General features: G+C 42.3%; 1 protein-coding gene across 2 annotated transcripts in view; it reads right to left on the reverse strand.

The window, feature by feature from the left end:
- LOC146497288 (zinc finger E-box-binding homeobox 1-like) overlaps positions 1-13,898 on the reverse strand; it is a 77,700-nt gene extending 63,802 nt beyond the window's left edge. The window contains exon 1 of one of the 2 annotated variants that reach the window (XM_085139893.1): positions 13,776-13,898. In XM_085139893.1, coding sequence (XP_084996019.1) covers positions 13,776-13,833 — 58 coding nt within the window. In that variant the 5' untranslated portion in view covers positions 13,834-13,898. Of the gene's footprint in view, positions 1-12,221; positions 13,072-13,775 lie in introns of those variants that run through there. The other variant, XM_085139894.1, reaches the window with a different exon arrangement.
- Between the last annotated feature and the right edge of the window lie 370 nt (positions 13,899-14,268).

A 14,268-nucleotide genomic window follows, 5' to 3' on the forward strand; every position in this document is an offset into this window, starting at 1 on the left:
AACCACCTTCAGATGTCCTCTGGCTGGTAGAGGCTGTGTTACTTGCTCTTCATGCTGGAAATGGGAAATAACCTCTCTTCTCTTAACAGCGGGAGAGTCTCCCTAAAGTCTACACTGATGTGGAGCCATCCCAACGTACTGCTTTTACTAGAGCAAGACAGGAACATACATTTGAATCCTGTAACAAGTGCATCAACCTTGATATGTGAGTTATTGAGACCTCTACATTTTTTATCTGCATGATTCTCTTTTTTCCTGAAAAACCTGATTCCTACAATCACACACATGCAGTGCACAGATAATCCACCAGGGATCAGTAATTCATGCAGAGGCTCTTTTATTGAGTCATCCAAAATGGCTGCTGTCAGTCAGTGACCCACAAGTGACTTTTCAAGAATATCTTTGCCAGAGTAAGAAAGATTGTTACTGATACTTCAATAGGAATATTTAATGGATTAATGCAATGTAAAACTACTTACTTTTAAAATCGCCAGATGCAGCAAAAGTTGATACAAGTTAAAACTCACATATGTAAATTGATATTATATATATATTTTTTTTTTTATTCAGAAGGTTCAATAAACACTGTAGTTTCAAAAAATTTGAATTTTCTGGTAATTAATTCATAGTTCAGGCTTTACAGGGGCAAGTATTCCTGTAATGGTGCACTGCTTTCCCACACAACTGCTTGACAATATAAATCCTCCCATCTCATTCACTGGACTAATGTCACAATGCTCGAATTAGTAAACAAACAAACCAGCTAATCTGAAGCAATATGGCCTATTTTTAAGATTAATTTTAAAATCGTATAATTTTAATGCAAAAAAAATGTTTTTCATAGTCTACAAACTTGATCCAAAAACTAAATATCGCCTCATTTTCCACCTAAAACTGTTACTTTCAATAGACATTAATAGTGTTCGTATAAACTGCAACCTATTCTGAAGGCTTTTGTGGTTTGACATCTGATATTTATACTTCACAGCACATGATCAACAGGTGTAAAGGTTACAGCTTCCCAGCACCTTACCTCAGCATTAAGAACAGACACCTCTGCAAAATAATCCTAGGCTCACTCCAGTTTTATGCAATGAGCCCAATATATACTGCAGCAAAATTAGAAAGGAAACACTGGGAGGACACAAAGGTCCTGCTACAGTGACACATTTTTATAAGCAAACACCCCACAAAATCACACCTACGTGTATGTTTATGGCTAACAGCTTCCATCTTCAAAGCCATTTTTTAATGTTTGCACACAGAGCGCAGTGTACATATAGACTCTAAAGCCAATGAAGGTGGCCTTCTCAAGCGTGTCTTCTTATGTGAACGCAAAGCAAGCCAAAATCCCACAGAGAGACAGCAACACAAACACGCAAACAAAAAGATGAGAAAGCCTGCGCTGTCGTTGCTCCACTCTCCACCTCTTGTCAACTCAACAGCTGACACCTCAGCAATCACGCTGCAACAGCAACACTGACACCAGAACTGCTTTGATCAACAGAAATATAAGTGCGTAAGCACAGCGGCGTTCTCGGCGGCAACGGAGAAGACTGTGTGTCCTATATATCCCGAATGCTCACCAAAAAAACAAAGCGAACGGGAAATAACCATAAATCCAGAAAAGAATAAAAGCAGTAAAAACAGGAAGGAGACGATTTTTACTCAAGTTTTACTCCAATGACCTGTAGTTTTTTATGAATTAATATTCAACCATGAAACTAGACAACAGCTGCTGCTGAATTTCTGAATCAATTTGATCAATAAAATGTCAAAAATGAATATCCTGTGAAACAAACAAAAGCCTTACAGCTGAGCAGCTGAATATGCTCCATGTTAACCACCTGATGAACAAATTGTTTCAGCTCTACATCTACACGAGGATATGAAATACAAAACATTTCAGCTGCTACTGCCTGGGACACAAATGAGGGACACAAAATCACACTATAAGCGCCATTTGATTAAAAACTACTATCGCCAAATGTCCTCATCAAGTATGGATGCTGCACGAAGATATTCATGTTTATTCTCTGTTCATTCCTGTAGCGCTCATTTCTGCTCCTGAGGGGTCCAATCACTGCAAAATTAAGATCCTTACCTTACAATATAATGCGCCTTGACACAAATATTGTTGTGATTTAGCGCTATATAAATCAATTGAATTTAACTGATTGCATCTGGAGAGAGTTACTACTGGTTAAGCTGATCAAAAAAGCCCCTTAATGTTAAAAAGTGTCTTTGGTGACAACCTTCAATCCTAAACCCTAAATATATATATTTGAAAGTATTTTTACTCACTTCTATCCCAGAAGGTCGAACCAGGAAATATTTTGCACATTTATCAACCGTTCGATGAGTCATTTTTGCATTTTTTTAATTTTTTGTTTTTTCATCAGTCCGTTAAAACGATGACTACCACAATTGGTATGCTAGTGGAAAATCCCCTTGCTTTTATTTTGATCTTCGATATGACTTAGTCTCCTCCTCCAGATGAATTCCAGTTTTGGACTACACCTGGTGATGACAGTTCTTCTTTTGCTCTGACGAGCCAGGGAAGGGTCACTCTTTCCAGAAACGTCTGGAGGTGGCTAGCTGCTTCACGTGACACCACACCGAGCTCCCCAAGGCTTCAAAGTAGCACAAAAAAATAGCAGCTGCGGTCCAAGAGTGTGGAATTACAGTGTGCCTGCGTGACGAGAGGAAGCTCATTAAATTCCTCAATTATATTTGTCACAAAGCACTTGGAGATTAAGACACAAACACTGCTACTGCCAGGAATAGAATCCAAATCTGTGCAAAACTGTCACAGAGTCGCCATAGGCTGAGTCGCTATCATGGCGTGATTCAATAACGGCAGCGAAAACACATATTCAAATAAAATGCTTCCAGAGTATGACTTTCAGATAGCGCTGACACCCTGCCAAGAACCACTGTAGAGTGCTAATGTGGTTATTGTCACGGCTTCGGTACAAACGTGTTGCTTCTTGCCTACAGCCCATCAAAACCCATGCGATCTTCTCACGCAGCAAGCCACCTCAATTACGGCAGCGTCACCTCCGGCTCCATCGGCCCTTCATCCTTCCAGTCTGGGAGTAATTCATGAGGGCTGTGTGGCCTCCATTAGCACTCCTCCGCAGGGACAGGACAGACTCTCAAGCACAGCATTCAGGGAGCACACAGGGGCCCCGCACTTTACCCTAACAGCTTCATCAACCCTCCATCCCTAGAGCCTCACACATACACACACACACACAATCTCTGGAGGGCCCAATTAGCAGCCATCACCTGTAATTCAATAACAACACTCCCTTTCTTTCAGCCACTCCAGCTCTCTCTTTCTCTCGACTGTGAATTTGCTTGCATAATTTAAAAAGAACGGCGCTTAATGTTCTCCTGCATCAACAAACTAATCTAAATCTACAATGACAGTCTAATAGATTTGAATAGACTTTCAGATCGTGTGTGCAAGCGAGGTGCGTTCCACCTTCTGGTGTTCGCTTTCACAAGCTTCATACATCATCCTGCTGGCTCCACGGACAGCAAATCAAGCCCACGGGATACGGAACAGATGAAAGACAGAGTTCACAATCCACATCTCTAATCAAATCCTCTGTTCTCTCCTAACTTATTCAGCTTCTATGCCTCCTATGTGGCAAGTGAAGGAAGGGAGTGAACCCCACAATAAAGACTAGCTTAACCACAAAAACTACAGGCAACACAACCAATGAAAGATGTGTCCTGCAAGCAACTTCTTTTGTCCCAACAACAGATCAAAACCAAAGTCTTTTCAGTTTAAATGACACAAAAAGAGACATTTTCATTCTAGATTTGACTCTAAAGTCTAAACTGTCAAATGCATTTTTGTCACAAAAAGAAAACAAATATGAGTCGTTTAGTTTCCAATTAACTTTCTGTTAATCGAGCAGACATGTGTTATATCAATAAACCTAAAAATACCCATTTCTACAAGAAGACTCAAAATTATAAGTCAACACCGGAGACTATATTTCTAAGATCTAAGATCTAAAATCAAGCAGCATTGTGAAAGGTGAGAATAAATCGCTCAGCTTTGCCTCTCTCTTCTCCAATCTTTCTTCCAGTCCCAGCAGCAGCACAGCAGGACTGCTGGGACACTCCTCTGAGTCTCAGGAGTGTCTTTAATGAGTCGGGTCATTCCTAACCCACCTGTCCACTGCTCTGGATTTATGTCTCCTGAGACCAGAAGCGCTGCCAGGATGTCGCCCATCTACTCCTACAGTTTTTTGGTTTTTTTATATTGTTTTCTTTTTTTGGTTTGGATGGAAGTGGCTTACTATGAAGAATGAAAACAGAAATGGAATTAATCACAGTGACGTCAGACAGAAAGTAAAAAAATACTCACATTTGCTCTCAAATAAGCAAAGAAACACAAAGGGAAGCACATTTCGGATGCAAGAACTAAAGAATATGGTGTCTGAAAGGTTACTGTCAGACAGAACTAAAAACTTTAACGTCGTTTATTTTGCAGAATATATATTTTTTCCACTTCTGGAGCGGAGATACATAATGCAAATCTGGCATTACAAAACCTGACTCATTGGTGTATGTCTAATGTTTAGTCAGCTGACCAGCTCATTACTCAAACAGTCACTACAGCTCAGCTTGCTGCTATGACTCAGTGGTAGTAAGAGAAGAAAAACTCTTTAGTTCTGTATTGTGTCAAATGTGGACGTCAGAAATGAACTTAGGTTTTTTATTTTTTTAATGATTCCACTGCTGTGCACTTTACTGCACTTTAGTTTATTCATTTCCACTTTTACTCTGCTCTCAGCTCTGCGTGCATTTTTTGCACCTGTCGCTTTTTGGTTTACCTTTGAGAAGTGTCCCAATTTTAAACAGTAAATCAAAGCGAGTATAGCCTATCACAGGCAGGTGGCACTCCACTTCAGTGTCCAGCACACGCAAAAAATTACAAATCAGCTTAATCTCTACTGTACGGCGCCCTCGCCTGTGGGTCGGCACTTTGCCTGGAGGCGGCGTTCACTGATTTCCTCTGTTCTCCTTTTCCGCCGGCAGAAGAAGAAAAGAGAATGGAGGATGGCAGGGTATGCAAATTGTACCACCGCCAAAGGAGAAGGAGAGGAGTTTCCCACCGGCTGAGTGCGAAACGAGTGCTCCCCCTCTCCCAGGACTTTGAATGGGACTCTTTCTTTTGAACACACTTGCTTGCACGCGCACACACACACACACACATACACACAAACATAACCCACAAAATCTCACAAAAGAGTTAATGCATTAAATATCTGAGTGCATTAAAGCGCTCTTATAAATGAACGCGTATGCATTATTTTAAGGCGGTGGTCAGCAGCAGCAGAAGATCGGCCTCCCTCCCACCGTACAGATTAAAGTCTTAGCTGCTAGGGGAACCTCTCGAATGCATGAATATTCAGGCGGCAGAAAGGGAACAAAAAAAAGGCAACAGCAAAGCGTGTTAATTGTGAAAACGGGTTAGACCACCTGTAAGAAGTTTGGCAGTTCCTCCGAGATTTTATGCACTGGTGGCGCTGGAGGTAATTTTCAGTTCTGGTTCCACATTTGGCTTTGTTTAGAGCGTAGGTGGCAGAGAGCAAACTTTGTCTTCAAAACATCGATTCTTAACGGCGCTGTAAAGTCAGAAGGATTTGGCCTAACTATAATCTTATTTTAATATGACACGGCAGAAAATGAGCTTTCTGGTGCCTCTCAAAACATTTTGTTTTCTGGGAAGAATAATGACTACACTCTTGCTTTTTCAAATGTCTCAATATAAAAGCCTCCTCAGCACATTATCATCAATACTGTTTCTCAGAGAGGTTTTTGAGATAAGATTTCAGCAGCATGAAGCACAGGATCACTGAAAGGAATATAGAATCTGCTAAAGTAAATGCAGCTTTTACAGTAGCAACTAACAGAACGAAGGTATTATTTAGTGCTAATGCAGAAACGCCGTGGCACTGACGATGGACACCTACAAAATCACATTTTAAAGCGAGCTCTTTCAAAATGATGTTAGTAAACAGGCACAGTTTAGTTTTCACAGCCTTTTCTTTGACTACTTCCTTGTAATCTTCATGCAGAACAGAAAGAAATTAACACCGAAACTCTGAGCATCCTCATTCTGGTCACTGCTGCCAGTTTCTCCCAGCATACGCCGTCTTGTACTGTACCTTCTGCTATAACACAGCTTGAGGGCTGCTCCACTGACCTCTGACCTCGTCGTGAAGGACACAGAATTTGCCTGCATCTTTTTTTCTTTTTTTTTTTAAATCTTTATTTAGACAACTCTGCTCTTTGCAGCCTGAATGACACAATTAGTTGCTCTCAGTTTCATGTTAAATCAGAGGGCGCCGCACCATTTCCTTTTCACCTTGACTAAAAATAAGTCTCACGTTGAGTGTTCACGAGCTGCAGGGGCAAAGCGCTCACACCTGCATGACAACAGGCACGGCTGGGCTGGGTCATGTTTTTAGTCGTCTGTCAAGCCAGCACAGCTAATAAGTTGATTGTGATTGTTGCTGCTATACTGGGTTTACCTCAGAGCCTTCACACATGTACAGTAAGGCTACATGAATGCGACGCATCAAAAGAAGCTGCTACGAAAGAAAATGTTTCTTATGTCGGTCACACACAAATGTAGAGGATGAGGTAATAACGTCCGCTGAAAGGTAGAGAAGCTGCTCTGCTTTCCGATAAGGTTGTGGTGCACTACTTCAACAGATTTCTGTGTTGACTTCACAAATCTAAGTGGAGCACATGAGTCACTGCTGGATATCTATCAAAAAGGACTCATGTTTTATTAATGCTATCTAACCTGATCACGGATAGACAGCATTAAAAACTATCAGCTTTCCAATACTTTCCTTGTTTGGGCCATTCGTTCGAATATAGTATCTGATCAGCTTTTCAATGTGCATAAAACATGAATACAATCAAAGCAATAATTGTAACAGTGACTTGAAATGAAGCAAACTGACAGTATAGCTATCAAATCCCTGACTGTGTTACCTTTTTTGTTGTTGTTTGATTGTTTTATATTTACCAATTCATAGAAAGAGCTACGTTCAGCAGCTCTCTTGTTCAGAAAGGTTCACCAAAGATGGTAACCCCACATGATTTGGCAGCTTTTTTTGTCCTTCATGATGTGATTTGTGTTTCCTCCTGCTGACTGTGATAAACTCATCTACGTATTCACATTTAACTTTGATGTTTACATTTGCTACCAACAGACACACCATACAAACTTCAACCTAATAAACTCTCTGACTCTTTTAGCTGATTTAAAGCTAGCACTACAGAAACACTGTACAATTCAGAAAGCTTAAAAGCTTAAACAGCCGTTCAAATCTAATGCACACGCCTCGATTAGGCCACACTGAGTCGGCTGCCTTCACTTTCCGTGCCTGATCTGTCAAGGTGCCTTTATCAGCACACGTCATCTAATTGAAGCAACAGCATTCAGCAGGAACCGCTGATGTTCCCTCACAGGCACTTTGTTAATGCATGTAAATCCAAACAAGCAAGTCTGTGTTGTCATGCAAAGCCTGGAGGAAAGTAGCAGCTTCCCACCTTGATGCTAACATCCCCACAATACACAATGCAATCCACAAAACACACACAGAGCTCAATTAGTCACAGCAGCAGCATCAGTTAGCCCTGATGCACCTCCCCCTCCGGACCATAAAAAGCAATAGGGAGGGGCTAAAGCTGAGCGGCTAAAGACATCCTGTAGTGCTTTGTCATTCCATAGGCCCATTTGTGCAAAGGAAACACACACACACACACACACACACAGCTTCAGGCTTTTTAGCACAAGGAGAAAGTAACTTCAATGATCACTGGCCATAGATCAATTAACAGCTAATGTTGACCACAACCACTTCTAATACCAGTCAGACCACTTCCCTCTGAAGCGCTCATCTCCCTCACAAATAGCAGAGGCGGCTGTGCGAGTAAGTGTTCACATAACACTCAAGTAATATTAAAAATAATAGCCTCACATGCAACAACTGCATTGGCTAGAGCATGTCCAGATAAAAATACAGGGTTGCATTACAGAAACAACTTGGATTTTGCTAAATGCAATTATAAGCCATTATAGCGTCAATCATTTGATACCCAGCTAATCTAATGAGTGTAACAGCCAGTGTTAGCTTGCAAATAAATGTTCAGCATTACCTCTGAGGCCTCACATGACTCTGTGGGACTGTGTGAAAGACAGCTGCAACTGGAGCACCTGAGGGTGACCTCAAGAATATAGTTCAGACATAAAGATAACAGAGGCCTATTAACCAGGCTGCCACTTTTATATGCAACCCATCTTCCCGTAACAAAAGTATGTGTGCAGCTATTCTGTGTTGCTTTGCACCAAAAATACAGTCCTGCACAGTGAAATATCAAGCGGTGAATTCAGATAATAAGCTCAATTAAATAGCAGCTATGGTCCTTTCACAATAAGGTGAAGCTTGGTGGTACAACATGCAAGACATTAACAGTGCAATACGGCAACTAGAGAGGAGTGCTCATAAATACGAGGGCGAAGGAAAATGCCATTCATCCACACATCAAACACCAGCAGCCTGATCAAAGAGGCCCAGCATTCACTGATTCACACCAAGAAATGTCTGTTTTGTTGACCTGATATTAAAGAGCAGTCACTGAGAAGAGTCACTGAAAGCTGTCTGTCACTGCAGCACCATTGATTCTACTGGCAATGCTGCATGTCATTTCTCCAAATGCGCATCTGCCAGTTAAATATTGATTATGACTAAGAATATTTGCATTAGCGCAACATCAATTCTAGAGGTACAGCTGAAATCAAAATGGCAACCTAAGCAAAAACAACCCCATCAGCAATCACTCCAAGAACAACTCTCACTTCCAGAGTACAGACGGTGGTGACGGCAGAGTCCTGGCTCGCTTTTACGTACAGTATGAGTATCCAAGCCTGGGAGTAGGCCGCTGTGTTTATCCTGTCAAGGTATGTTAACACCAGGCTGCATTCCTGTAGTCCCTAAATTGCAGTGTTAGATTACAGCCCAGCTGAGAGTGCAGCACTTTAAAGGCGCTGGATGATGAAGCCGTGACCAAAGCAGCGGCAGCAACAGGCAGGGCACATGGAGGGCACACACCTGCCATTTACAGTTGTACTGCAGACAGTTAGCATGGCAAAAACAACTTCACACTTTAGCTTGAGCTCTTTTTCCTGCATCTTAAAAAATAGTATATTTGTTTTATGTGCACTAAATGTACAGATTAACTTCATCTTGGAAAAAAAATGAGGGTTACTGGAGGTCTTTGCTTGGCTTTTGCATCGACATGTTCACAGTTGCTGATGCCTGGTGGAAAATCATTTATGTTGAGAGGCAGAGGAAGGCCAGCTCTCTGCCAGCTATCATTAAAACCAGACAGGTTGGGTTTAGTTTGTTTAGATAGGCGAGAACAATGCTATTTGAAGTTGGGTGGCACAATATCACAGCACAGAGACAAGTGGAAATGAGACCCCGTGCACTTTCAAGCAAACTGCCATGTGGCTTGTTATTAATGGATGAAGGCACAACTCCAGAAAATGACAAAAACCAGACGTGAAGATGTTAAACCCGACATTCTGTGCTGCTCATACATAAATAATATGAGCCAAAGACAAATCAAATTATGTCGTTTTTTTATCTTTTGGTTCCTAACTAGCTCCAGAGGAGGCACTGCAGCAAAGACCACAGTCAATGATTAGCTTAAATTACAAGGCCTGGAAGCAGATCGCTATCATCGCCAACTTGACTTCTATCAGTGACAGATTACCTGCTCCATCTGATAACGATCTGCTAATGTTTTTGCTAAGCGCTCTGGTTCAGTAAAACCTAATTGTCCAAAGTAAAGAAATGCAAAAAATCAAACTGGAGATTTCGAGCGAGAGGAAGACAAATGAAGGCATAAATGGGCCCTTAAAACATAAACAAAGCAGATATTAGGCTAATAATGTACAATACAGCTATCAGTGATTTCAGTCATCCTTCTAACGTGTAACTGTAAAATGTGTTATGATTCATTATAAAAACTTAATTAAAGGGAACAAGGCAGACAAGACCCAGGCAAATGTGAGTTGTTAGGAGCCGAGCTATAAACAATTACCTGATTCTTCTACTGACAGAAAATTAATTGAAGAACAATTCTCATATTCTTTTAGTTGATTAGGTGATATTATTAATAAAAAGTAAACAGCCTCTATTTCCAGCATCTGAAATGACTGCTTTTGCTTTTTAAGCTTAATCTAGGTTCTCTCTCTACTGTTTGTGGAGCACAGCAATAGGGCTGCAGTAGTATAGAGACTGTGTGCTTTACCAAAAATTGACAGATTGTTATCATTTTTAAGCATTTGCTGATCTACAGCGTTTAAAAAAAAATGAACAAGCTAGTGATGGGATTGGAAAGCTGTGGCAAATTGTTTAATGTGCCAGAAACACACACAAACTTACAGCTTACTGCTTTTCTGGCAGTTGTTTATTGCAAAACAGAGACATCAAACTTGTGGCAGTGGAGCTTTGGTACACCTGAGTCACACACAATGCTACTGTGCTACAAGTCCGATTCTGCACTAGAATCAGACTAAGTGATAACAAAGCAGTTGCACGGATGCTAAAAATCTACTTGTCTTCCCAAACATAAAGTAGACCGGGGACTTAATAAAGCAATCAGAACCCAATCGATCAAATAATTACAGCTGATGATGTAAGTGACATCTAATGGATATTCATACCAGACAGAATCTGACAGGTGTATCATCTCCTTGCTTCCTCAAAAACCTGTACATACATATCTGACTGATCAAAAACGTGCTTCTGTTTTCATTCTTACCTGATGCAATAACTGTAGAATGCCACATATATTTCTGATATGTACAGAACATTAACAAAAACATAAACCACTGCAATTCTACAAAGTCAGCAACTTGAAAATGTCATCTGGGGATTAGTGAAATTATAATAAGCATCTTTGGTAAATATGTGATAGTTTATAGGGAAAATATACAAGCATTTAATCACAACATGAATCTGCATATACCTAATTAAGATGTCATCCTCCTTAATGAGTAAAATCTAAAAAAATTACCTAAGCAACCTGAGTTATCACCTGCAAGACCAAGGATGAGGAAGTAATCCAGCTTTATTTAATTATAAAGGGTCCATTTATATGAGTATCAGGTAAGGTGAGCATTTTAACGTGACAAAGAAAGAAGCTTTTGAGGGACTGTAGTTGATTAAATCAGCAGCTGGTTGCCACATCACGGTGACGACGACTGGTTGGAGGTCACGGTACATTAGCACAGGCTAATATTTGGTACATCAGCTCTTTTAAAAATCGAAGAGGTAGCTGAGGATAAACATCGTGTGTGTCACCTGGATCAAAAGGTAACAGGAAACGAAAAAGAAAACAAGCACGTGTAAAGAGGAAGGGTGGAAACGAACCGAAAGGCAGGAGGCGGATGAGTTTCACCTGCAGCACATGAAAGCGCTGCGCACTGAATCACAACACCTTTTGCCATCTTGATTGTGCTCCCCATTACACGGACCGGGATGCGCTCCTTTCACGTTACAGGCTCGTTTCACCTCAAATTTTAGAGGATGTACAGAAATGAGGAGCTAAGAAGCATTCCCATCAAAAAAACGTGGCTTAAACGCCGAGATCGCCACGAGAAAATCGGTGAAAATACACCTTTATAGGTGTTGCATCACCTTGCGTACCTGGCTGTCTCCGGTCCAGAAAAAAAGCAGCAACCCCGCCTTCACTGCAGTAATGGTACTGACCGCCATTCCCTTCCGTACGCTGCTCGGGAAATTGTATAACGAACTATCAGCACAATGGATGGACACGGGAGGTTTTGACGGTGAGCCACATAATCAACACTGTTATCGCACATGGTGAGGAATAGGGGAAGAATAGCCACCTTATGCCCCGCTCATTTCCCAGAGCAGACACACACACGGAGAGCTGTGGGGTGCACTCGATCAAACGAGGCAACCGGTCCCACAAAAAATACATAAAAGGGGGATAAATCATGTTCAAGTGGGTCAGAAAAACGTGTCGATGACATAAACACCGCCAGAATAAAGAGGGGTTGTTTAAAAAAGGGGGAGACGAGCAACCATTCGGTGCACACGGTGAGAAGTACCAGAAATAAATATTTAAATAATCACGTCTACCTGCACAAGTTGACATTTGGAGCGGTTTTTCTGGCTCCTCACGACACGCAGAGCTTTTAGGAAACGGCGAGCAGATCCTGTTCCGTGATCGGTCGAGAGCCGCAGGTGTTATTTGTGTTTATTTATAGGCCATTGGTCAGCCCCGTTATCCGCGTTCAGGTAAACATGATGATGATGATGGTGATGATGATGATGGCTCCCGTGTAGACGCGCAGAGTCACCGTCGTGTCGTCAGCAGGAGGGGGAAAAAAGGTGCTTTCCAGCCCCTCGGCTCACAGACACACCATGCCTCATAACGGTATCCAAAAATATATATATTTATGGGTTTACTTTTTTTATTGGTGGATGCAACGAAAGAGGGGGAGAGTACAGGTAAGGAACTGGCCAATGAGGGAGTCCGGATGTAGGTGGGTGTAATAACGTTAAATTTAGACAGTCCTTTGGAGCCAAACTCTATTTACACTTTCTTTACTTCGTAAAAAGAATGAGATCGTTTTCATAATGAGATATGTGAGATAAATCCCCGCGATCCTGTATAAACACCACTAAGCAGCTAACCGGTAATTACGTATTATTTCCTTTTAATACATAAAAAGCAGCAAAAACAATATATATTTCCAGTACCGTGGCGTGTAAACAAACCCGAATTTACCAGTAAAAGAAGCAAAAGTCGAAAACGTGTAATTGAAGCAATCTGCGAGGGAATCGAGAAAAAGCAAGCCGAATAAGGAGAAAATGCTAAATGAATAAAGGTACGCTGGTTCAAACGGAGACAAAATGCATGCACGCGTGAAAACAAACTCTTCTGCAAACCTACCTACTTCTGCAGAGTAAACAATACAATATACACGCTTACCTTAAGTAAGACAGCATGTGTACTTGCAGTTGGAGCAGGGAGGGGTAAAGTGGACTTGAAATAAACATCCCATGTCTTTGCCATCACCGGAGCAGCACAAAAATAAATAAATAAATAAGTCCCATGAATCCACCACAACAGCGTGATCCACCATCCGGCCATCAAAACAACACCCATAAAGTAAAGTTATCTTCAACGGAGAGCGACCACCAGCTCCGTCAGGGGGGGCCGAGCAAGCAGCAAGTTAGCATGAAACTAACTAACACCGCAACAACCTCGCCCTAAAAGCTCACACTCTCAACTACAAGCTGCGCTCAGCGGGCCACGTTGTTATGCGAAAGCCCCGCAACCTGCCGCCAAGTGCTGCCGTCGTTACAAAACTGACCAAAAAAAAAAGTGGAAAAAACAAAGAGCAAAGTGGGAAATGCAAACAAGTCTAAAAGCGCTCCTCGAGTTATTCTAGCAGGCAGATAACGGTTCACTCAGTCGGGTTTGCCCCATGCACCGCTAGGCGGAGAGAGAGAAGCCAGCCAGGTATAACGGTACACCACCACACTGGGATATGAACGCACTAATACGAACCAAAACTCCCTGAAATGTACTCCAACTAACTTCCAAAAGTCCCCAGAAGAGGCGGACAGCTCATCGACAGCCCGCCTGGCTCGACCAGCAGCGGTTACGGCGGAGTTTGGACTTACCGCTGCTCCTCCTCGGGTTCGCCTGTTTTCTGCGCTTACACCTGGGGCCATCCGCCATGATCCTCTCGCTGAGTCTGAAACGCAGCGGCTCGCAAGTCACCTCCCTCCCTCCTCCTCCTCCTGTCTCTCCCGCCTCCCCCCACCTCCTCTCTTCCTCACCCCTCCCATCCACTTTACGACATCACCTTCTTCCTCGCAGAAACACCTGGTTTGCGACAGACTGCCCGCTTTTACGGCATCACCTTCTCAAACACCTCAGCACATGGCCCCTCCTACTGGCCGCACATGGGCGAGCTGGGAGCTCAGCTGCTGCTGCTGCTAACACTGCTGCTGTGTCAGAGTGGGTCCTGCTCGCACGCTGGCTGTGCCACCCACCTGACTGCTGAGTGGGAGATTGAAAAGTGTAGGAGTAAGGTGTTTCTCTGCAGGTGGAAAAGTAGAAACGTGGCGACACAGAAGAGCTAAGGGGGGATGTCAATAAGTCACTGATAAG

The sequence above is a fragment of the Neolamprologus multifasciatus genome, chromosome 18 (genome assembly GCF_963576455.1).
Source record: "Neolamprologus multifasciatus chromosome 18, fNeoMul1.2, whole genome shotgun sequence".
In the NCBI taxonomy this organism is placed as follows: Eukaryota; Metazoa; Chordata; class Actinopteri; order Cichliformes; family Cichlidae; genus Neolamprologus; species Neolamprologus multifasciatus.